Raw genomic sequence first — 24,528 nt, 5'->3', positions numbered from 1 at the left:
GCTGGCTCCACTGGAGACACCCGGGATCTGGAATCCCTCATCGCTGTGGCCATCCGGATCGATAACCGTCTTCGAAAGAGAGAGGCGCGACGCAACCGGCGCCGCCGAACCGAGATGTTATTCCCAGCTTCCAGAATTCGCCTGGAGGTCAGCGCCAGCGGAGGATTTCCAGCTCATGTTACCGGACCATCAGAGGTACACTTCCGAATGACTCCGGTGAACCCATGCAGCTTGGAAGAACCAGGCTTTCTCTGGAGGAGAGGCAGCGCTCACGGGAGGGTTGCTGTTTCTACTGCGGCCAGCCGGGTCATCAACTCGCTTCATGCCGGGAAAGATCGTGCTCACCAGTCAAAGGAGGCGCTGGTGAGCAAGTTTCCGCAGACTTCCCTCCTCGACCTGTTACTCAGGTAGACATTTGTATTAACAATCAGACCATTGACCAGGGTGTGTTAATAGACTCAGGGGCTGACGAAAGCCTTATAGACTGGGGCCTAGTCAAACAGCTAAAAATAAAAACTGTCCCGCTATCTCATCCTGTTAGTGCCAGTGCCTTAGACGGCCGCTTGTTGTTCACAGTTACCCATTGCACTGAGCCCATACGGATTACTATAAATAAGGACCATACCGAGCATGCAATTTCATATTTTTGAGTCGACTCAGCACCCGATTATTTTGGGGTTTCCTTGGCTGAAGATCCACAATCCTCACATAGACTGGCCTTCAGGAAAGTTATAGACTGGGGAGAGGATTGCAAGGGTGTAAACTTTCGCAACCTGTTAATGCACCAACAGACTCTAGTAGGATCATTATAGATCACCCTGACTATCCTGATCTACACAAGGTACCTTCCTGTTACCATGATTTAAAGAAGCGTTTAACAAGTCTAAAGCCTTGTCGCTACCTCCTCACCGAGATTTTGACTGTCCCATTGATCTCTTGGAGCCCCATTCCCAAGGGAGACTTTACTCGATTTCGAGACCTGAGAGAACAGCAATGGATGAATACATCTCCTCTTCACTCAAATCAGGGATTATTCGTCCTTCATCGTCTCCAGCGGGAGCGGATTCTTTGTGGGAAAGAAAGACGGGTCTCTGAGACCTTGCATAGACTACAGTCCACTAAATGACATTACGGTGAAGAACCGCTATCCTCTGCCACTCATGTCATCTGCTTTTGAACTGCTTCAAGCCAAGATATTCACCAAGTTGGATTTAAGAAATGCATATCACTTGGTTAGAATAAAACAAGGGGATGAGTGGAAGACTGGATTCAACACTCAGAATGGTCACTATGAGTACTTGGTAATGCCTTTTGGACTGTGCAATGCACCGCTGTTTTCAAGCTTTTGTGAATGAGGTTTTGGGAATTCTTGAATATTTCAGTGTTTGTGTATCTGGATGACATACTGATTTTCTCCCCAGACGCTAAATCTCATGTTAACCATGTCCGCCAAGTTTTGCAGAAACTACTGGATAATCAGCTATATGTCAAGGCAGAGAAGTGCGAGTTCCACACAGAAGAGGTGTCTTTCTTAGGATACATAGTCTCACCTAATCATATCCAAATGGATCCTGCGAAAGTCAGTGCAGTATCCCAGTGGCCCACACCAGACTCCAGGAAAAAGGTTCAGCAGTTCCTAGGATTTGCTAACTTCTATAGGAAGTTTATTAGGAATTTCAGTTCTGTTGCTGCTCCTCTGCATGTTCTGACTTCTCCTAAGGTTCCTTCAAGTGGACCCCAGGCGGATCTTGCTTTCAAACTTCTCAGAGATAGATTCACATCAGCTCCCATACTCACCATTCCAGATCCCCAGCGCCAGTTTATGGTCGAGGTGGATGCTTCCAATGAGGGAATTGGAGGAGTACTGTCTCAACGTTCTGCAGAAGACAACAAGATGCATCCATGTGCTTACCTGTCGCGGAAGTTGACAACGGCAGAGCGGAATTATGACGTGGGAAACAAGGAATTGTTAGCTGTAAGCCCTCGAGGAATGGAGACACTGGCTAGAGGGTGCAGAGCAACCGTTTTTAGTCTGGACAGATCACAAGAATCTAGAATATATAAGAAAGGCTAAGCGTCTCAACTCCCGTCAGGCCAGGTGGACACTTTTCTTTAGTAGATTCAACTTCACACTCTCTTTTCGTCCCGGGTCTCAGAATCAAAACCCGATGCTTTGTCTCGTCTTTACGATCCCGAACCACTTGCGGTAGAGCCCAAGACCATCCTTCCACTTAACCGGGTGATCGGAGCCTTTTCCTGGCAAGTGGAGTCAGACGTTAAAGAGGCAAATGTCATGAATCCAGCGCCTAGCGAGTGTCCCAACAATCTGCTGTTTGTTCCTGAGGCTCTTCACTCCAAGGTCATCCACTGGGCTCACTCATCTGTGCTTGTGCCATCCGGGAGTAGCAAGAACAATGTTCAGGATTCAACAACGTTTCTGGTGGCCATCCATGAAGAAAAATGTGGCCGAGTATGTAGCGGCTTGTCCGGTGTGTGTGTGTAATAAGACCTCATCTCAAGTTAAGATGGGCTTGCTCCAGCCGCTGCCGATTCCCCATCGTCCTTGGTCACACATTTCGATGGATTTTGTGACAGGATTTCCCTCATCCAGAGGCAAGACTACGGTTCTAACAGTGGTTGATCGATTTTCAAAGATGGCTCACTTCATCCCATTGACCAAGCTTCCCTCTGCCAAAGTCACCGCAGAGGTCATGATGAATCACGTATTCAGGATCCATGGATTCCCTAATGACATTGTTTCCGACAGGGTCCACAATTCATTTCCGCCTTCTGGAAAGAGTTTTGTCGACTCATAGGTGCCACCGTCAGCCTGTCATCAGGATATCACCCTCAGTCAAATGGACAGTCGGGCGTCTGAACCAAGAACTAGAGACTACGCCGTGTCTCTCTGCCTCCGGAACCAGACCACCTGGGTGACCACCTCACATGGGTCGAGGTTGCCCACAATACCCTTCCTCGCGGCCACAGGTCTCTCTCCATTCCATTGTGTCAATGGTTTCCAGCCTCCACTTTTCCCTAACAACGAGGAAGAGGTGATGGTTCCATCGGCACATGCCATGATCAGACGTTGTCGCAGAGTTTGGGCTGGTGCTCGCCAGTCTCTTCTCCAGTTCAGCTCGGATGAAGGCTGTTGCGGACGTTCATCGCAGGGTCGCTCCTCCTACAGTCCAGGCCAAAAGGTTTGGCTCTCTACCAAAGACTTACCACTCCATGTCGCCTCAAAGAAACTGGCTCCGAGATTTGTGGGTCCGTTTCCAGTGTCCAGAGTCATCAACCCGGCGTGGTACGCTTGCAACTCCCAGGACCTTGAGAGTGCACCCAACATTTCACGTTAGTAGAATCAAGCATGTGTGAGAGCACACTTGTTCCTCCAAGCCCCTCCACCGCCCCAGTTCTTTGAAGGGGTGGCGTTTACAAGGTCCGTAAACTACTGGAGGTCCGTAATAGGGAGGGCAAGCAATTCCTGGTAGACTGGAAGGGTTACGGTCCTGAGGCTAGAAGCTGGATAGCTGCTTCATTTATCGTAGACAAGACTCTTATCCACGACTTTTACAATCAGCCTGGGCCATCAGGAGTTGGCCCTAGAGGGGGGGTACTGTTGTGCACCGACAGATATGCTAGAGAGGTTCATGTCATTTATGTTCGCTTTCTCTCATTCCAGGCTTCCTGATTGTTTTCACCTGTCATCACACCTGTCTCCTATGCTCATCAGTGTCAGCCCGCCCTGATTGGTCCCACCTGTGTCTTGTTACCATGTGCTTAAATTCCCCTGTCTCCCAGTGTTCCTTGTCAGTTCGTCTGGTCTTTTGCCATGATCAGGTCGGGTTATGTTGTGCTCTTGAAAAGTTTTTGATCCCTCACTACGTGAGCGCTTTCATTTTGTTCACTGCAGAACCGAAAAATAAAGTACTTACAAATACTTTATCTCTGTCTCCCGGGTCGTGCAATTGGGTCCTACTTCCTAAGTGTCTGAGCTCGTAACAATATGTATATATACATATACATTTACACACACATATACAGTATATAGATATATATGTGTGTGTATATGTATATATATATACATATACACACACATATATATACACACACATATTTATATATATATATACTGTATATACAGGACTGTCTCAAAAAATTAGAATATTTTGATAAAGTTCTTTATTTTCTGTAATGCAATTAAAAAAACAAAAATGTCATGCATTCTGGATTCATTACAAATCAACTGAAATATTGCAAGCCTTTTTTTATTTTTATATTGCTGATTATGGTTTACAGCTTAAGAAAACTGTAAAATCCTATCTCATAAAATTTTCATATTTCCTCAGACCAAGTAAAAAAAAAGATTTATAACAGCTGAGTGTTTGTCAAGGCTCAGGAAACCCTTGCAGGTGTTTCGAGTTAATTAGACAATTCAAGTGATTTGTTTAATACCCTACTAGTATACTTTTTCATGATATTCTAATATTTAGAGATAGGATATTTGAGTTTTCTTAAGCTGTAAGCCATAATCAGCAATAAATCAGAATAAAAGGCTTGCAATATTTCAGTTGATTTGTAATGAATCCAGAATGCATGACATTTTTGTTTTTTTAATTGCATTACAGAAAATAAAGAACTTCATCACAATATTCTAATTTTCTGAGACAGTCCTGTACATATATATATATATTTATATATATACTGTATATATATATATAGATATAATTATGTTCGTTTTCTTCTGGTGTACCAGACCTTTGTTGCTTCTCATGGGGTGTAAACATACTTACACATCACATTATAAATTAAAACACATCGACATGAATCAACATGCACAACTAAGTAATGAGAGGCTGTGGGAAGAAGTTTAAATCACATTTTCATTTGGCAAATCTTCGCCACCGCTGCCCTCTTTCTATTTTTTGTACTTTTAATATGCAAACTGATGCTCGATATCCTCAAACCTCTTCCAACCGTACATGGTCATATTAGTGACAGATATTATCATCACAATAGGCCTACGTGGAATAATTCATCAGAGTGGCGTCAGCACGGTGGAGAGCAGGGAAGTCCCCCCGTGAACCAGGGGGAGGGGGGGCAGAGGAATGCTGTTGTGTACAGCCTCTTGGAGCTGAACAACAACAGGCATTCCTCATGGAGGTGTTTATGCTCCATCCTCATTACTGTTACCCGTCAGCGTCAGCTGGCAGCTCGTCCAGCAGGAATAATAAAACCTCTTCTGGAACAGAGATGTTGATGTCTTCCCCAACGCGGGCAAAGCCTGAAGAGAGCATGAATAATCAATCGGTTACATTGAGGAAAATGACAATCAGAATACACACCCATGGGGAAATACATCAGAAATATACAGTATATATATATATATACAGGACTGTCTCAGAAAACACTAAGAAAACTCTAAATCCTCTCTCATAAAATTTGAATATTTCCAAAATCAAACATTGAAAATGTGTTTCCAGGTGTTTGTTAATGATTTGTTTAATACTCTACTAGTATACTTTTTCATGATATTCTAATATTTAGAGATAGGATATTTGAGTTTTCTTATATATATATATATACACAGTATATATATAGAAATCTTGGCATCCTTTAGACTCTACGGGTGAGCTATTCTTTTCTTGATCAATCCGGCCCAGAAGCACATGTTCTGACTAAAGCTGCACATGCATCGTGTGTAAATGAGTTCCTGGAGTTTAGGCCTATCGGGTTTGATCCACTGACAACGTGACGGTGCAGTTCTGTGGGCTCGGTGCTGATGGAGGCTGCAGCCTGTTGGCTCTCGTCCAGAAGCCCAAACCGACTGACATGTACCCCGATAGAGACGTCCCACGGACATGCCGGCTGCGGTTCCCATCTATTCTGCCACTTTGCATACATCAGCCTGTCTTTCTTTTCTCCGTCCCCTCTCTCTCCATCCTTGTCTCAGCAGAGTGCATTCCAACCATTCCTCTCCGTCAGCCTCTCTCACTCAGACCCGCTGGTTGGATGCCGGTGACAGATCCCGCTGACACACGGAGGCCTTCAGCTGCCTTGATATGACCAACTGACCAGTGGGCGATCATGATTAAGAAGTCCCACATCTCAGATGGATTATTACTCGGATGTGACTATTCCGAAATGATGTGTGTGTGTGTGTGTTGTTGTCGAATGTGATGAATAAATCAGCCGCGGCCCTTTACACCTGAATCTGGGCCCCGTTTTCGTCTTTTGATCTGATCCCGTCACATTCCTCCTCCCTAGGATTTGGGAAACCCGAGAGCCGGGGTGAGCGTCACACTGGGGGCCCGAGGGGCCAGCTAATGACTTCCCATTCGTGCATCGGGTCCACATGATCCTCTCTTATCTCTGAGACACACGCGCCTGGAGAGAGTGTATCCCCGCGACTAATCGGGGGTCAACCGGTTCCCCTCGCCACTCTGATGCACGCGGCGGCCGTGCACCTCGAACCAACCCGCGGCGCTTCTGTGCAACACAAATACAGTACATTCATGTTTCTTTTCTTTTCCATCCGGAGAAGCAGGCCGTAGGGAGGAAAGAGAGAGAGAGAGAGAAGAGAAAGAGAGAGAGGACCCAACTATGCGATTACTGCGTCAAATTAACCGCTGGAGCTTCTGGAAAAAAAGGCCTGAAATCAAACGGCCACATTGTTCCCCAGGAGATTAGCGCAGGGTGCTGTGACCCTCTCCGGATCTTCTGAAAAGCTCTTAAATATTTGTGCGAGTACTGTCATTTCTCACTCAAATGTGAAGCACAGAGAGCCCTCTGTCCTCCTGAAATCGGTCGCCAGCTCGGGACAGTGAGCGTGTGTTGTGAGTGTGTGTGTGTGTGTGTGTGTGTGAGCCAATATTTGAGGGTGTGTGTGATCTGTTCCACACAACAGTGCTTTAATATGTGTGAATGCTTTTCATGTGCAATTTCAATGAGTCTGTGTGCATGCACACACAGGCACACGCGCGCGCACACACACACACACACACACTACAGAGCTTTAAGTACGGGGGCATGTACAGTATTTCTTGTGAAGTCGTCGCCTCTGTAGAAAATGATGGATGGCTTTCTCTCTTTGGTATTCTGCTGAGGTGTTACAGCCTCAGGTGTGTGTGTGTGTGTGTGTGTGTTTAATTTGAATGAAGGTCTCGATGGGAAAATCCCTACCTCTAGTCAAGAACCTGCTCCTCCTCTTCCTCCTCTTATCTCCTCAACAACCCGACACACCCCACACTCATGTGGCATAATATTAAAATAGGTATAAAACTGGCGTCCATCGTTAAGAAGAAGAACTTTACCAACACACCTTAATTGTCTTCTTCCTAATTAAACTCAGCCCCCGTTATACATTATAATATCAACTACATATTCCACTCACCATACACAAAAGCACATTAGTGAAAGAGAAAAACAAATGTGAACAAGTATTACTATTTTCATTTTCAAAATCTTTAAATATCTTTTGAACTTTTGACTGAACAAAAAAGGCAAAATAATCTTTTTTAAAATATCATTTGTTGAACAATTTGACTGTTTCACTTCACATCACCACCGTTTCCTCCGCTCTGCATTACACCGGTATCCCAAGTCACAATTGTTACCCCACACTGTGGCAGTGGCCTTGCGAATATGAAACAGAGTGTAAATATAGCTCCATAACTCATGCTGTTTCCTCCATTGAGTCTTGTTAGAAAAACAATGGCATCCTATTATTCACCGGACCATGAGTGAAGTGAAAGAAAAGACTTCTCACTTCTCACAGCTGCAGAGCACCGTGGTGTCTGAGTCACTAAGGGAACATTCACCGTTTTATTCTTTTCTTCACCTTTTCAAATGTTTGTGTGACATAAAAAAAAGCGTGTTGCTCTTTAGCCCGCCTGTCGCGTATTACAGGGCCACGAGGTCGGCGGGCTGATAAACTATTTTTGGGGCCTCGGTCGGCTGAGTTTAAACGTGCACAGTCACCGGCGGCGGGTATTGTCCAAAAAAATGTTCCCTAAACATGGGCGACCGTCAAAGGTCAGGACTCTGAGAATAAACCGACGTGATATTTAGAAACACCTTTCTGCGTCCTGATATCACAGCTCGGCGCGATGCGGAGGTAACAAGAGGAGTCAGTTGGCATGGCAACTACCCCTGTGACCTCTCCCGCAATAGTAGCGCCGTAAAGGTCCGTTATGCAATAGGCTTAGTTTAGGTTCATGGGCTGTGTGGACTCTGCTTAAAGCATCTTTAATAAACACAACACAAGTAATTAGAATAGTTGCTCATACATATCTTTGAAGTGAAAAGTCACATAAATACTAAAGTGTCTCATAAAGGAGATTAGACATGGACAGTTATTTTGACACAGCTCTTTGAAGTTGTTAGCCGTACCCATTGTTGTTGTTTTTAATTGTCATTTTATTAACGTTGCATCTGTGAAACACTCTAGAATACAATACCATTGGATTTGTGCACTGATAAACCGAGAGGAAGGTAGTACAACTTAAAGTCGTTAAAAGTGCACACATGTACTTAAAGTAGTATGAATAAAGTAATTGGCTTACAGACAAATGACTGAGTCATATAAATATAATATAATTATATTCTTAATACAGATTGGGAACGTATAAAAGCATTTTTAGTTTTGTTGTTTGTCAAGTTGGTGTTGTTGGCTGGACTGAAATGTAAAGGCTACAGATAAAGTAACATTAAGTAGAAATAGTATTGTATACATATATATATATATATAAAAGATATATATATATTAAAATATATATTTAAAAAAAATATATATATAACTACATATATAAATAAATATAAATAAATACATATATATAGATAACAAAAAAATAATATATATATATATATAAATAAATATATATGAATACATACATATAAATATATATATATATATACATATTAAACTGTATACGTAAATACAATAGAGGAAAAGACCACTGAAGTATTACTTTAACACCTCGGCTCATATTATGACACTAGGTTGATATTTTTACACCCTCAGAGTTAATAATACTAACATTTAAAACCAGATCATGTGGCAGTGACACAATTCAGTTCATCAGCCGCGGGAATGTCCGCACGCACGACCAGAGGCGGACGCTCTCGGACCGATGACGACGATCCCGTCTCCTTCCGGCAGGGGGCGGTAGAGAGCCTCGCCGCCACCAGCCGCAGCAGCGGCAGCGCTGCGTAATCAGGCAGGTCCAGGGCTGAGGGGCAGCGAGCCACACGGGGCTCTGCTCAGTGATAAGACTCCTTGGAAGAAGAGCACCGCAGACTGCAGAGCGGACCCGCGACGTCGTGTCAGGACGTTCAAGCGCGTGAGCTGGACTTTTTACTCTTTTTTTGTTGACGCGTCACGGTCAAAAAGACACTTGACAAGGGAAGTCACTTGGATATATTTTGAATAAAGCTGGACATCCTTGGACTAATTTGAAACTTTCCCCACTTTCCCGAGTGTCCTCGGATACAGCTCCGTCTTTGGGAAGTTGTGTGACTTGGAAATGTCCTTATACGCGTCTTCTGCGAATTAAATGTGAACTATTGCGCTTCTTCTTTTTTTTAATTCGCCGTAAAAACGCACACTTGTGCGCAAGGTGGACTAAAAAGAGAAGACAAACGGACATCACGTTGAAGACAAAGCGACCTGAGTTGAAACTCGGAGGATTTGTCACAGAGGAGATCCTTTTGATCTTCTCTCTTCTGCGGGGACTTCAAAGGTGCGTGCCGCGCGAGCCCGAGCGCGAGCGCTTTCTTCTCCCTCTCCTTCCTCGGGGTATCTCGACCGGAGCAACACAACGGTGTGTGGACTGGACCGTCGGATAGACGCGCGCGCAGTTCCGCAGGGCGAGCCGCTGTCATCCCCCCTCCCCCCCACGCGCGCGCAGTGCTGAAGAGAGAGAGAGAGAGAGGGGGACTCTCGCGCTTCCATAAATGCCCGGTCCGTCGAAGAGGCTCGAGGCTGGGCAGCATGATGAGCTCGTGGGTGCAGCTGCTGCTCGCGGTGCTGGCGGCGTGTCCGCGGTCCGGTGTGGCCGAGGTGAGTCTGCAGCTTCCGCAGTTTGACGGACTTTTAGAGACGCTAGAAGTGGCGCAGTGTGCGACAACTATGACGATTTATAACGTGAAGCACCACGCGAGTTTTTATTGGAGACGGTTCCACGAGCAGTGGCGATAACGACACACTGTGGCCCGCTGTGAAGACCCCTAACTTATGAGAGTGTAGCAACTATGTCATAAGAAATATAGAAACATGAAGTAAGATGGTGTCATACATGCTTGTTTCACGCTGTATCACGTGTATGTGTATTGTTGGCTGTTTTATTCCCCGTTGGAGCTGAATTGGAGTACATGTAGTCCACCAGGAGCAAAGTGTTCCTCCTCTAACTACACACACACCAACATGACAATCAAATCCAGGAGTTTCTTTAATTAAACAAAACAAACTTTGGAGTTAGTGCACCTGCTTCAGTCTGGTCTTATAATAAAACCCATATTTATTTCCCTCGTTGCTTCTCGCGAGGGATCCTCGCGGTAAATAACTGTTATTCCTCCCATTAATTGCCCCCGGAGGCCCCGGGGCCACGCGCACACACACGCAGAGGTCGAGCCTCGTTAGCCGCGATGGGGCTCTCTTACAGCTGGACGCCCCACGTGGTGAAGGGATGCATTCATGGATGCTGCTCCAGATGTTGAGTCCATAACCCGAGTCAGTGAGCAGCATCACAGGCCAGATGTGGGTTAGACAACCAGGAGTGAACACAGCTGCAGTGACACACAGTTTGTCCAGCCCCCCCCCCTCTGACGCTCACGTATAAACAAATTGGGAATCACTGGCGTCTAAAAAACACTTTACATCACTAATATGAACATTGAAACAAATGCAGAAGCCCAGAAAAAATTACTCTGAGTTGTGTTTCCCACTCAATTTGAATATAAATCTGAGTGAGGCCGTGACGCGAGGCTGCAGGATGGCTGGTCCGAGCGTCTGCTGGGGTCACACAGGAAGACGCACTTTAACCGAGGGTCCCCTCGAGGTCAAGTGAGGCTTCAGCGACATCACGCTAATAGATGAACACAACATCGTTCCCTCTTTCGCCTCAATGGAGAGATGTAGAAGAAGGTTGAGATGCACACGGAGTCGGATTTGATCTGTTTTTCTTTTGGGCCTCCGTTCAGATTCCATCTGTGTTTGCAAAGGCCGGAGATTCATCTGGAGGGTGAAGCCCCAGCGTCAAAACACACACAGTTAACAAGTCAGTCACGGTGGAAGTGGACAATTAAAGTCAATCAAGATGGCGTAACAGAGTTTGGTATTGTTGCACACGACTGTTGGAATGAGCGTACAATGGAAAACAACATCAAAGAAGGGGAAACAAGCGAGCAGGTTATCCCCTGCACAATGTGATCCGGCGTCTTTAATTTCTCTTTTCATTCACGAAACCGATACAATTTGTGCGTTTGCGATGTAATCTAGCATCGCCGTGACGACTTCTCCTCCGTGAGGGTGAAACACGTCTGTGAAGAGGGACTTCACATTCCTGTCATCACACCCGTCCTTTCACTCTCGGGCCTCTGAAGGCAGCACATGTCAAAGAGAGCTCGGATTTGACGGGACGAGTGTTTTTCGAGAGGGAGAACGTTGCCGAGGCTTTGAGGGACGCAGTCAGGAATTCCCCCGTGGCTAATTTGAAAGTGATAGCGTGGCAGCTGTGAAACGATGGAGTCGGTAAGGTTCAATCACATCCCGTATAAAAACAAAGGAGCATTTTTATCAGAGAACGAAGAGACATTTGATCTTGAGAGTGAGTGATAGTTAAAACATCTGCCGATATACGAAGTGCATGCTCATTCAACTGTGGACCAGAGAGGCATCATCATCATCATCATCATCATCATCTCCAACTCCGATTTAAATGAAGACAAAAGGAATGAATTAAAGTCCTGCGTGCGGCGCCGTGTGAGTGACTCCCGTGTGAAGCCTCACACGTGCGCCGCTGCTCGACCCCCTAATTGTGTACGATTAGACGCTCCCTCTCCTCCCCGCCGCCGCCGCCTGAACCTGGCATCCCTCAACGGTGTACACAGACCTTCAGAAGAGGGTGTGTGTGTGTGTGTGGGGGGGCTTCAGGGTGATAACCTGCTGGATTACGTCAGAAATTAGATTTCTGAACCGTGTAAGAATGCACAGATAATAAAAAGAGGATTGTTATGCTTCCACCATCACAGGAGCAGTTGGGTTATGCAATGACGTTTCTAACGGGACAATATGACAATTATAATCATTAATCCTGGCTGGATTAATTGCGATATTTACGATAAAATCCAGATTATCAAAATATGTTGCAAGCTCTTCAAATTGCACTAAACATAAAGGCACAACTTCCCCCTGTACAATCTAAGAAATACACATTTTTATTGCATCACAGATGGTAAACACATCTTAAATGTCTTAAATAAAACAAATTAAATCGGTGAAATTTAAATCACAATCCCCCTTTATTTAAATATTGTGGGAATCTGTTGTTTCTTTCATGATAATGTCTGTATTGGTATTTTACATTTATTAAATCAAGCTCTATTTCTTACTTCTCTAACGTTATAGAGCGAGGCAGCTTTTTAAAGTCAGTCTTATATATTCACAATTATCCCGATATGGAAATTCAGCACCATCCCCTTATTGTGAGTGTTTTTTTATTGTTGCACATGGTCCCATCCTGAGTGTACGATCTTCTGGTTGGCAGTAGACTGACAGGAGGTCGTCTCCCTCATAAAGAATAACTCATAATGAGTTATGCTGTTGCTCAATGATGTCATCCCTTCACGCTCTACATACCAAAGTCATATAAAATGACCCCATCGGCAACTTTTCTTCATCCTCTTGCCATATTGAACGCGTCATAATCTTCCTCCCACCCTCTCGTCTGCGGCTTCCATCAGCTCACATCTGTTTTGTTTATTGGAACCAACGTGTTTATTTAGTATTTCCTGCTTAGACGCAAATCGTCATGGCAGCAGGCCCCACTGTGAACAAAGGCACACATCCTATAATTAACATCACACACAATTAGCCGTTTGGCAAAGGAGAGAAATCATCATCGTTACGGCTCCTCGGGGGCCCCGCAGCAGACATGGAGGTGTACGACAGCGGGCATTTCCCAACAACAGGCCAACCAACAATGGGGGGGGGGGGGGGGTCAGCGGCGTAAAGTACGGACAGGATGAGAATACATGTCCACGCTCTGGATGGCTGCTTCCTCTGACCGAGACCGGCTTCCCTTAGGGATTCATTATGTTCTCCTGCACACACAGTTTACTTGCATTACGACATCAAACTGTATTTTCACCACATTTGCTCCCTTGAGATCGCCATCATCCTCATCATCCTCATCAACCTCATCATCCTCATCGTCGCTGCTTCTGTCTCGCCGCGGGGTGACAAGAGGAAGCACATCCACAGCGTGTAAACCAATGTGGAGGAAGTGACCGCCGTCCACCACGTCTGATCCATGTCCGCGCCAACCCGCCTTTTATTCATCTATTATCCCTCTCTTCTTCTTTTTTTCTTCTTCTCTCAGATGCAACCTCCCTTCTCTCCTCCTCTCCATATCACTCCTTCCCCCCACTTCCTGACTCCTTCCTGGCTCCTTTGACCCCTAAATGTTAGCAGATGAGAAGACACAACGCCAATAGTCATTCACCGCGCTCTTAGTGACCATTGTGTGTCTGCTTGGCTTAATACCCCCTCACCCTCCCGCTCTCTCGCCCAGTAATGACCGGGGGGGTTAAACCCACAGTCAGTCCACAGAATCACAATGTGGAGCTGTTGCTTGGTTTCTGCTGTGGCGGTGGGGACTTATTTAATCAAACGCATGATGCTTAAGTACCAGGCGAGTGTTGTTTATCCAAAGAAGAAAAAAAAATAAACCAGAAATAAATGGGGAACTTCCGGTGTAGCCAACAACTCATATTGTCTAGAAGCCTCCATGCTATAAATCCCTATTGTCTTCCAACAACTATTATCAACACATAAAAGAGCCATAGCGCTGCACATGTTCTATGAACAAACTAAAAACAGGGTGTCCGCGGGTCCTTAAAAAGTCGTAAAAAGTCTAAAATCGCCTTTCCTAAAAATAAGGCCTTAAAAAGTCTTAAATTCAGATTGGATCGGTCTTAAATTTTTTTGGTGTCATGTCACTGCGAATATGAGGCAATCTTTTCCGCCAGGTCTTATACGTCTTATTCCTGTAGACACCCTGAAAAAGTCATCGTAGACGATGTTTAGAGGCCCGGTCGGTCATTTTGGATCATTAAGTGATTTAAGTGAAACAAAAAAAAAGGAAAAATCTTTTTTGTTTGTTTCTCTCCAACAGTCAACTGACGTAAAACCACCGTCACGGCCCCAGAGAGCGCCACCGACTAAATCTATATTAGACTCTATTGAAGGACCTGTCAATTTGAGACCTATTGTGCCTCAGCCACACGCACACACACACACACACACACAGAGACACACACACACAGAGACACACACACGCACAGAAACACTTGTGAGGTGGATGTTGCCGACGTGCCGCAGTGTTGCTCCATTTCCTCAGAGGAAAACTGTGTAATGTCGAATGCAGGATGAATGCAGGATGAATGCAGGATGAATGCAGGGTGGGAGAGCAGCTATTCTTATCGTCACGGGCGCTTCTGGGGAGGAAAGAAAAAAGTCCAACAGTTTACGTGTCTCCTCCCATCGCCGTGTTGTGAAGGAGTCCAGAGCGATGCATCGTGTATCTGGCCTCGACGTGAACGTGTCCACGCTCTTGTGTTTCAGGGGGAGCCTCTGCCTGCAGCCCTGGTGGAGCTGGTTAGAAACAGCCCCATCTCCTCCATCGAGGACCTCCAGCTGCTGCTGCTCTCTGACTCCGTAGGTAAAGACCAACGCTTTCTCATATTTATGTTGATATGTATGCATCCTAACACGGTTACGATCTTATTCTAACTTTCTCAACATCGTTATTTACAATACATGAGCTCACTTAATCTTCATCCTCATGCCTTAACCCCACACTGTACCGTTGGCAGACCAATGCTGCGGTTTCTCGCCATAACACAGGCTCTTACAAATACATTTACAATTTTGGCAAAATTGTTGAGAAATACTAAGACGGAAAGTATCAGACATGTCGGCAACACTCTGGTGAGAAAGGCATGCAGTGCACAGTTATCATTATGTATTATTACTGAAGATTATATGTTTCTCTGTAAGGGTATGAGAGCCTCTGTGCTTACGAGTACCCTTTCAAAATAAAGTGCAAACGGGTTCGAAATCAAGCGAAAGCTGCACTCTAGATTTAGGACACGTGAATAATGACGATGAATAATGCGCAGACAACTAAGTCAAGATACTGACTTGAGTAATAATAATAATAAACGGCTACATATCTACCCTCATCGTGATAATTAAACACCTGAAGTGATAAAACTAACTCAAAAGAAATGGAGTTATAACAAGGAGCAGAGAGAATACATGAAAATAAACAGTGAGAAGTATAACAACAATGGCAACAATAACTTCGGTCCAAGCCTCTCTCTCTCTCTCTCTCTCTCTCTCTCTCTGCTGTCCACATGCACATCCTGTTCTATCTCTCTACACCCAGAGGGCGCTAGAGGGCCTTAGAGTAAAAACATGCGCCACATGCTGAGAAACAGACGATTCATAAATCACTTGCGGTGTTTACTCAAGTCAAACGCTGTGTTTGTTTGTTTGTTGTTTTGTCTCAGACGAGGAGGACGGGACTTCTGCGGCCAACGGAGGTCAGAGACTCCCGAGGAGCCTCGGTGAGCTAACCCCCCCCCCCTTCCTTCCTTGCTTCTCCCCCTCAGCGTCTTTCCTTGTCGTCATCGAGGTGTCAATGTGTAGAAGATGGAGACGGCTCTGCTCTTGCTCTTCTTTGGATCCCCACATGATCCCTCTCTCTGTGTGGACACGTCTGTGTGTATTCAAACTCAGGGGAGGACATTTAAATACTTTTTTTAGGGGGCAGTTTTTTCCCCAGTGACTGAAATCCAGGGGTGTTTAAAAAGAAATTGGGGGAACCTTTTGAAACTTGTGTAAAATAACATTGAACAGTTGTTCAAAAATAATAAATATACTTATTCAGACTTACAGTATATGAGCAATTGTCATAAAAATGGCAATAATAAGGCAGTAGTTTACAGATCAGGAACAAAAACAAAACACTATTAAATTATCGAAATTATGGGGGCATTTTTTGCCCCTCGAGTGATATCAGGGGCAACATTATATTTCTTTTGCCCTTTGCCTCCGTGTATTTCCGACGCTGTTCATCTGTACTGATGGGTTCATAGAAAGTTGACGTGCTGACGTGGAGGATTCCCGATTCTCCGTCCTCATTAGCGGCGGGCTGCGGGCGTGTCGCCTTCCTGCCGGTTGATCGATGTGACGAGTACGCCGTCAGTGACACGGTCAAATTCCACCCATTAACCTTTCTGCTGTTGTTCTTGTTGCTATCGCGATGAAGCAGATGTCCGAATTACTGGATCTACAACAGACTGGGGGACTCTGTCGGATTCCCTCGAGCACGAGGAGATACTAACGACGAAGCGTGGAACAGTGAAGCGTCGTGGGGGGAAATCCAACCAGTCTGAGGAGAAGAAGCTTTAACATCCTCTGTATATTTAGTATTTTAGTATTAGTATTTAGTATTGTTATTGTTATTTTGTGTTATTTACCTTCGCATTGAAAATGCGGAAGGTTATGTTTTGATTAGCCGTGTATTTATTTATTTGTATGCGTGTTCCTCGCATAACACAAAGAGTTTTAAACCGAATCGCATGAAATTTGGTGGGATGATTGGTTATTATCCGGGGACCATTTGATTAGATTTTGGGATCAATCGGGTCAAAGGTCAAGGTCATGGTCATGAAAAGGTAAAAATCTTCTTTTTACCATAGCACGGTCAATTTGTATCGAATTGGCATTCAACTAATGCCAAAATGTTCATAATTCAATGCCCAATCTTGTGACATGTGAAGGTATGCGCTCTACCAAGTGCCCGTTCTAGTTTTATTTTGTATTAATGCTCTAATGTGCACCCGCTGTTGTGATCCTGACATTTCCCCACTGTGGGACTAATAAAGGAATTTCTAATCTAATCTAATCTAATAACATATGCTCATATGTTTCATTTTCAACTGCTATAAATAAGACGTCCCATCAATCCTCATGCAGAGCAGCTCAGGTGAGCCACGAGGAGTGAGTCAGCACAAAGGGGTCGACAGTCATCAGGCGAGCTCCACTACGAGCCACTCGGGAGGGTTTAGGTTTGAGTAGCACGTCACAAGGAGGCCCCTGTGCACGAGGAGGCCCCTGTGCACGAGGACCTGTTACTCATCGGTTAAACAAACACCTACATGAATGGGAGAGAGGGGGGCGGGGCTTAGTTATCTAGTCAAATAGATTACAATTATAATTTGAACAATGCTGAATAATACTGGAAACACAAGTTCAAACAGTCATACTCACACTGATGAATGGATTACTGAAGAGGCCTACGGGGCAGAGGCCCCCCCGGGGCCACGGGGTCAGGGGCCCCCTGAGTTTCGCCTGCAAAATGTCCCAGAGAGAGACGCCGAGTGACCACAAAGACACACAGAGCGCCGACAAAGAGCTGCAAGATCACCAAAAGACCAGCGGCACAACTCTGAAGAGACACATCAGAGACCGACAGGGGCCACAAAGAGACGCGGCGAGAAGCAGATGCAACGTCACTCTGTGCCTGCGCTCGGAAGCCCATTGTTTCCTAATCCCCCCGCGCTCACGCTCAGTCGTATCTCGTCCCGCAGACGCCCAGCCGGCCCAGCAGGCTCTGTGCAAAGTGCGCACGGAGGTGGTGGAGGTCACCCGGGCGATGCTGGACCGCAGCAACGCCAACTTCATGCTCTGGCCGCCCTGCGTGGAGGTGCAGCGCTGCTCCGGCTGCTGCAACACCAAGAGCCTGCAGTGCGTCCCGGTGGTCACGCACATCAGATACCTGCAGGTAAACAACCACGTCTAAAAGACACACACACACACACACGTCTAAACACAGCCGCGTGAGGCTGATCTACGTCTGTGTCGTACTCATAATTATCCACCGTTTCCGAACCCATCCAGGTCATGAAGATCGAGTACATCAACAGAAAGCCCATTTACGCTAAAGCCGTGGTGTCGGTCGTGGACCACGTGGAGTGCCGGTGCCAGCCGGCGCCACGGCCGCCTGCGCCCAAGAAGAAGTCCTCACGCAGGCAGCAGAGCCACCGCAACCACACGCTCAGCCAGGGGCACGGACAGGTACTGACGAGGGACGTTCTGCTGCTGGGGGTCATGTCTGTGTTTAGAGATCAAACTCTAAGTTAGTTCAAAGCTGGCTATTCTGAGCATGGACAGTGTTACGTGACCTCAGCACTTGCTCCTGCTTCAAAATGAAACGCTTAGTCATGTTTTCTTTCTGGATAACTTTCTATGTCCAACACCTACAAGACAAGTGATTACCTTCGCATTGAAAATGCGGAAGGTTATGTTTTGATCGCCGTGTATTTATTTATTTATTTATATATTTGTATGCGTGTTCCTCGCAAAACTAAAAAAGTATTAAACTGAATCGCATGAAATTTGGTGGGATGATTGGTTATTATCCGGGGACCATTTGATTAGATTTAGGTATCGATCGGGTCAAAGGTCAAGGTCATGAAAAGGTCAAAATCTTCTTTTTACCATAGCGCGGTCAATTTTGATCCAATTGGCATGCAACCAATGCCAAAATATTCATAATTCAATGAACATTTTTGTGATCTTGTGATATGCGAAGGTATGCGTTCTACCGAGTGCCCGTTCTAGTTGTATATGATTTGCATGGCTTTATTTGTTATGTAATATATTAATAATCCAAAGGGGTTATTTTAAAAGTATAGATTGGATTTATATATATATATTTTTTAATACATGTATTGTAAAAATCTCATCATTTATATTTTATCTCTACTCTCTCGACTGGGGCAGTGAATGTGTACGATTAGTGAACTCAAGTGAGATTTAGCTGAATTGTGTATGGTTTCATTTTATTGTGAAAGGTCAAGGTGCACTCCAAGGATGAGCTCCATCAGTGGGATGAGCTGAAGCAGAACCAGAGGCACAACCTGGAGGACCTCCTGGAGCCGCACTGGAGCCCCAGAGGAGACACCTTCACTCCGCCTGGAGACAGGTACAGCCCGGCTGGGAGGGAGGCAGCTGGCCCCGGGGAGGGCGTCCCCGCGGCTCCCCACTGGGCGCACAATGCCACCCAGACTACAGACCCCACTCAGCATCTGGAGGGCGTGGAGAAGGAAAATGGAAGGATCTCAGACGGCAACGAGACCGTTTCCGAGGAGGTCAAGAACGAGTTGGCGGCGGGCCGGGACGGGCTGCCGCTCCCCGGCGCCGAAGGGACAGTTAACGAGGGAAACGGTAGCAGGGAGGAAGGCACGCGCACACAGAGTCCATCACGGCACGACAACACGCCCGAACTCTCAAAGAGCCACGCGGGTGGATCTTCTCACCCGGCTCCGGGTCGTCAGAACCCCGAAGCCGAGGTGAGTCCGAGCGAGGCGCCCGGCGAGCGAGCTGCGAGCAGGTTACGAGCGACCAAAGAGCCAAATCCAGAGCCTCGAGAACCGGCGCGACGGAGAGACAATGACACTCCGGAGGAGGTGAGGATATTACAGACGGAGGAAGAAAAGGTGGAGCAGGAGAGGAAAGAGCTTCTCCTCCTCCACAAGAGGCTGGACCAAGAGAAGGAGATGCTGAGGCAGCAGCAGATGAAGCGAGAGGAAAGGCAGAAGGAGATGGAAACGGATAGCCAGCACCACCCGCACGGTAAACACCGTCACCATCTGCAAACAACAACAACAACAACAACACAGGATCCAGGTACACAACTTTATTTAATACTTTGGGTTAATAAAACACTGTGGTGGCTGGGGTGTGTTCGACTCAGCTGTGGAGGTGTGTGGGGGAGTGGCTCAGGGAAGAGGTGCCGGGAATAGGCCCCCTCCACAGCTGAGTCCAACCACGCCCCAGCCACCACAAACACAAGTAAGAATAAAATGATGTGCGAAAAGAAAAGTAATTGTTCTTTTCTTCATTTTTTTAACCCAAGTACATTCACGATAAAGCAGTCACAAGAGAAAAATACTCATTTTTGGTAATATTTAAATTCTATTTTAACAGCAGCAACATCTGCGACGACCACACGGCGGGCTCCGGCCGCGGCAGGCCCCGGACCCCCAGCCCGCCCCAAGAAGAGGATGAGGAAGAACCGCAAACGGATCAGCAAGGCGGCGATGAGAGCGATGCTAATGTAGAGCTACAATAAGGCCAGGTGAGTTGACCAGATATTTAAATAATAAGGATAAAACATACTGAAACTAGAATGGACACTCGATAGTGCGCATACCTTCGCATATCACAAGATTGGGCATTGAATTATGAACATTTTGGCATTAGTTGCATGCCAATTGGACAAAAATGTATCGTGCTATGGTAAAAAAAAGACTTTGACCTTTCCATGACCTTGACCTTTGACCCGATTGATCACAAAATCTAATCAAATGGTCCCCGGATAATAACCAATCATCCCACCAAATGTCATGCAATTCAAGAAGATTTTGACCTGTTCATGACCTTTGACCTTGAACTTTGACCCGATCAATCCCAAAATCTAATCAACTGGTCCCCGGATAATAACCAATCATCCCACCAAATTTCATGCGATTCGGTTCAATGCTTTTTGAGTTTTGCGAATAACACGCATACAAATAAATAAATAAATAAATACACGGCGATCAAAACATAACCTTCCGCATTTTCAATGCGAAGGTAATAATGTATGAACCATTTACCATCAGAATGAATGAATGTAATATTTCTATCCCCCCCCAGGACACCTAGAGACTTGGTGCATCCCGTGGACCCAGAGGTGCAGCCGAGTGACTCCCTTCACATAAGTACTTATTGACGTGTCAGTAACCCGCTCGCCCCGTGAGATCCTCCGTAACACTACTAATGACCGTCTGGTGAACCTGTAACGACGCCCGGGTGGAGGAAGACGAGGGTAAGAAGAAAATGGAATATACACAACAAGTGGACCGTGTCAAGAAAAACGTGCTTGAAGACGGACAGGTTGTGTTCAAGCACCGGACCCGTGGGGCCCGGAGACGGCGTCGCCGTAGGACGGAGGACGACGGTGCAATTTCAGAACTCTTCTTGAAACCTTGTTTTGATATCAACAAAGAAAAAACTGCACTTCGATGTGGACGCCGCCGACTCGCTACGGGGTTGCAAAGACAAAGTCTGTTGCTGAAAGTCGCCTGATAACCACAACCAGACGGACCACTGAGGACACAAATGAACATTACTATTTCGTGTCATTGAAGATTCTGTTTTATTTTAATCCGATAATCTCAGAAACAATCATCTGCAACAAAAAAAGTGACGTTTTGACTAAAGTGAGCCTCGTCTTCACATTCCTGAGGGGCTGAAGATGAAGCCGTGTAGATGCACCGCGGCCCGATATCATTCATTAGCTCCGTAAAGCGTCTCGTTCACCGTATTTAAATATATTTAACTCATTGCAAACACTGGAATTACACAGGATGTGATAACGAGAACAAATCTCACCACCGATGTGAGGGGAGAAGGTGCTATCTGAATACGAGGTGATAGCGTTACACCTGTGACATGACGTCGAGGTTTCTTATTTATTTATCTGCCATTTTCTTTGGATTAACTTTTTATTTTTTATACAACATACGACCAAACAAGATGGCGGCTCAAACAGAAAATCATCAGAAGATCATGCAGTGTTTAACGTCTATGTCAAAAAAGAGTTTGTTTTGTATGACCAAGTGTGTGTGTGTGCATGTGTGTGTGTGTGTGTGTGTGTGAGGGCGTGGGCCCACACCGACACTGCATCCACACGCTCATGGAGAAGCATTAATATGTCTGTCTCTGTCTCTCCTGGATAAAGACACTCCTCCACTGAAACGATCATCTTCCTTTTTAAACTCCGGGAGGAGGAGAGAAGAAACCCCGCCCTCCCCGTCTGACTTTGTTTTAACCCTCCTGTTAGTTTAGGGTCAATTTGACCCCATTCAATGTTTAACGTCAGTGTTCTTTGGGGTCAATTTGACCCCAGGCTGTTTTTCACTGTGTCAAACAGATAAGAAATATCAACTTTTTTATATATTTAAAGGGCTATTTAGGTAGTCAACAAACAAACATAAAGTACCTCACACTTAAACTTGGGAAACAATATGAATACTAATAATTTTCTGGAGGTTTTAATTGCTGGGGTCAAATTGACCCCGAGGGTAAAATATGTCAGTAAATATAAAGGTAACAGGAGGGTTAAACATTGAACGGGGTCATATTGACCCTGAGGTAACAGGAGGGTTAATAATCCACAACATGTTTGTTTTTGACGTTTCAATTGCAGGAAATGAGAAGGGTCAAAATCACGAGCGTCAGAAAGACACACATTGCACATCTAGTTGTTGGTTTTGTGTCCTTTAAATATTTCCATGAGGAACAACATGTTGTGTGCCATCTGTGTCCAATAATCCATCATCGGCCAAACACCTTAAGTTATTGAAAACATGACCCGCACATTGCTTTATGCCAACTTACAACTGTTTCTGTCTGTTTTTATTATGGCAACAAAAACAACTAAATGTTTTGCAATAATAATTCATGTTCTTTTCATATGGGTATAAGAAGCTAATGTGCTTGAATCCACTTTGTTTTGTGTTTTCTTCACCAGTTTCTCTTCTATGAAGTATACAAAATGCTATTCAGAACCCCGTTTTGCATGTTAGCGTGCTAATATTTGCAAATTATTACGACACAGGCGCCATGTGCAGCCGAGGCTGATGGGGACGCCGTGAGTCGTGAATCTGTTGGACACGTTCAAATGTGGTTCAAGGATGAAGACATCGGCTAAACAAATGTGCAAATCATTGAAGCAAACAATATAAGCAATATGTTATATATAACACATAGCAAGCACAAGAGATAATCCTATTTGGTTTGGGCGATGTTTGGAACAAGGATATTAATCACTGATTTGAAAAGTCGCCTCATGACAGAATATTTAACCCAAACCGTTGTTTGTGTAGACATGTTTGGGTTTTCCCTCTGACCACATTGTTGCTTGTGCTACAGCAAGTCTTTATCTAGGAGAATTGGAGGTGTCGCCAAAGTCCTTGAAATTCATCCTCATGCGGCACATCCATGGAAACCCGTCTGATGGCTGCATTGAATTAAAAACATGACATGACAAGCTCGTCGTGGTGCTCCAGCTGAAGTCAGGGGATCGCCAACCAATCCTCCCTCTAAACGCCTTCAAATCAATGTCAAGTCATCCAATTACTTTTTGTATTTCATTCTGAACCAAAGCAGAAAAGTCCAAACTCTTGAAGGAAGGATAAAACCTTTTGTTGGCACCATGACCTCTCTGACTCCTCCCACCTCGGGGCCGGTTCACTCGGTCAGCCGTGTTGTGTCCACTCAGTGAATCTGCAGCCTCCAGAGACGTCATCGGCTCCTTCAACTCAGAGTTCAGAGAGAGAGAGAGAGAGAGAGAGAGAGAGAGAGAGAGAGAGAGAGAGAGAGAGAGAGTGTGTGTGTGTTGATTCACTGCAGGTTGTTTTTCACATTTTCCCACCTGACTGTAAAGTCTCGGCGCAGTTTGTCTGCTGCGCATCTGTTCGGCTAAAAGAAATTCGAGGAAAAGGCTTTCACAAAAAAAATGTCCTCAGATTTAAAACCTCTTAAAGAGGATTTACTGACGCAACTATGGCCTTCACTCATTCAGTGCTCAGAGGTTCACGTCGCTGGGCTTCACTCGGTTTGAGGGCCATTATTCTCTGGGTCCGATGCACTGAATGACGGTTCAGCGTCACTCGCCCGCATCGCCCCGTGTGCGACGCCACTGTGTATTCTGCTCTCGGTGAATTGTTTCCTGCCGCTCCGCTCGGTCGAGCTCACACCGAGGTGCTGCTTCTAAACAGCAGACCGGCTCCACATTCAGCATGGAGGTGGGATCCCTGTGTTTCCGCAGGTGTCCCAGCAGACCCCCCCCCCCCCAACCCCAACCCCCCCCTCGCGGACTTCAAACAAGAGTGCGAACCAGAAGTGCGTGGAGGCCTGTTGGCTGTGACCGACACACACAGGGGTCAGCCACCATGACGGCGTGGGAGGAGCCACAGAGCGTGACTGAGGACACAAGCGGGTTCATAGCTCACCGATTGACCTTAAAGGACGATGCGGCTTGTTGGGCCTCAACGACACCGCGACCGAACCAGCAAACATGAGTGATCATCAGTTAGCCCCCGTCTAAGCCGGTTGCGTAACGTTATCAGTGTTGGGATTCATTGGTGGAGTTGATGGTTCAACTCCCACAGTCACAATGTGACTCATCA

General features: G+C 45.7%; 1 protein-coding gene across 2 annotated transcripts; it reads left to right on the top strand.

Moving 5' to 3' along the window:
• The first annotated feature begins 8,983 nt into the window (after positions 1–8,983).
• Positions 8,984–22,843, top strand: pdgfbb (platelet-derived growth factor beta polypeptide b). Of its 2 annotated transcripts, XM_056407792.1 has the most exons (8): positions 8,984–10,060; positions 14,843–14,939; positions 15,793–15,849; positions 17,878–18,071; positions 18,188–18,364; positions 19,144–19,978; positions 20,279–20,429; positions 20,990–22,843. In XM_056407792.1, the coding sequence occupies exons 1-7, from the start codon at positions 9,992–9,994 to the stop codon at positions 20,410–20,412; spliced, it is 1,563 nt and encodes a 520-aa protein (XP_056263767.1). In that variant the 5' UTR covers positions 8,984–9,991; the 3' UTR covers positions 20,413–20,429; positions 20,990–22,843. The 2 variants fall into 2 exon arrangements, with proteins under 2 accessions (XP_056263767.1, XP_056263766.1); XM_056407791.1 differs by lacking the exons at positions 8,984–10,060; positions 14,843–14,939; positions 15,793–15,849 and having other exon boundaries at positions 17,506–18,071.
• The last annotated feature ends 1,685 nt before the right edge of the window (positions 22,844–24,528 follow it).

This window comes from Pseudoliparis swirei, chromosome 23 (genome assembly GCF_029220125.1).
Source record: "Pseudoliparis swirei isolate HS2019 ecotype Mariana Trench chromosome 23, NWPU_hadal_v1, whole genome shotgun sequence".
In the NCBI taxonomy this organism is placed as follows: Eukaryota; Metazoa; Chordata; class Actinopteri; order Perciformes; family Liparidae; genus Pseudoliparis; species Pseudoliparis swirei.
This window is presented reverse-complemented; position numbering and strand designations above follow the sequence as displayed.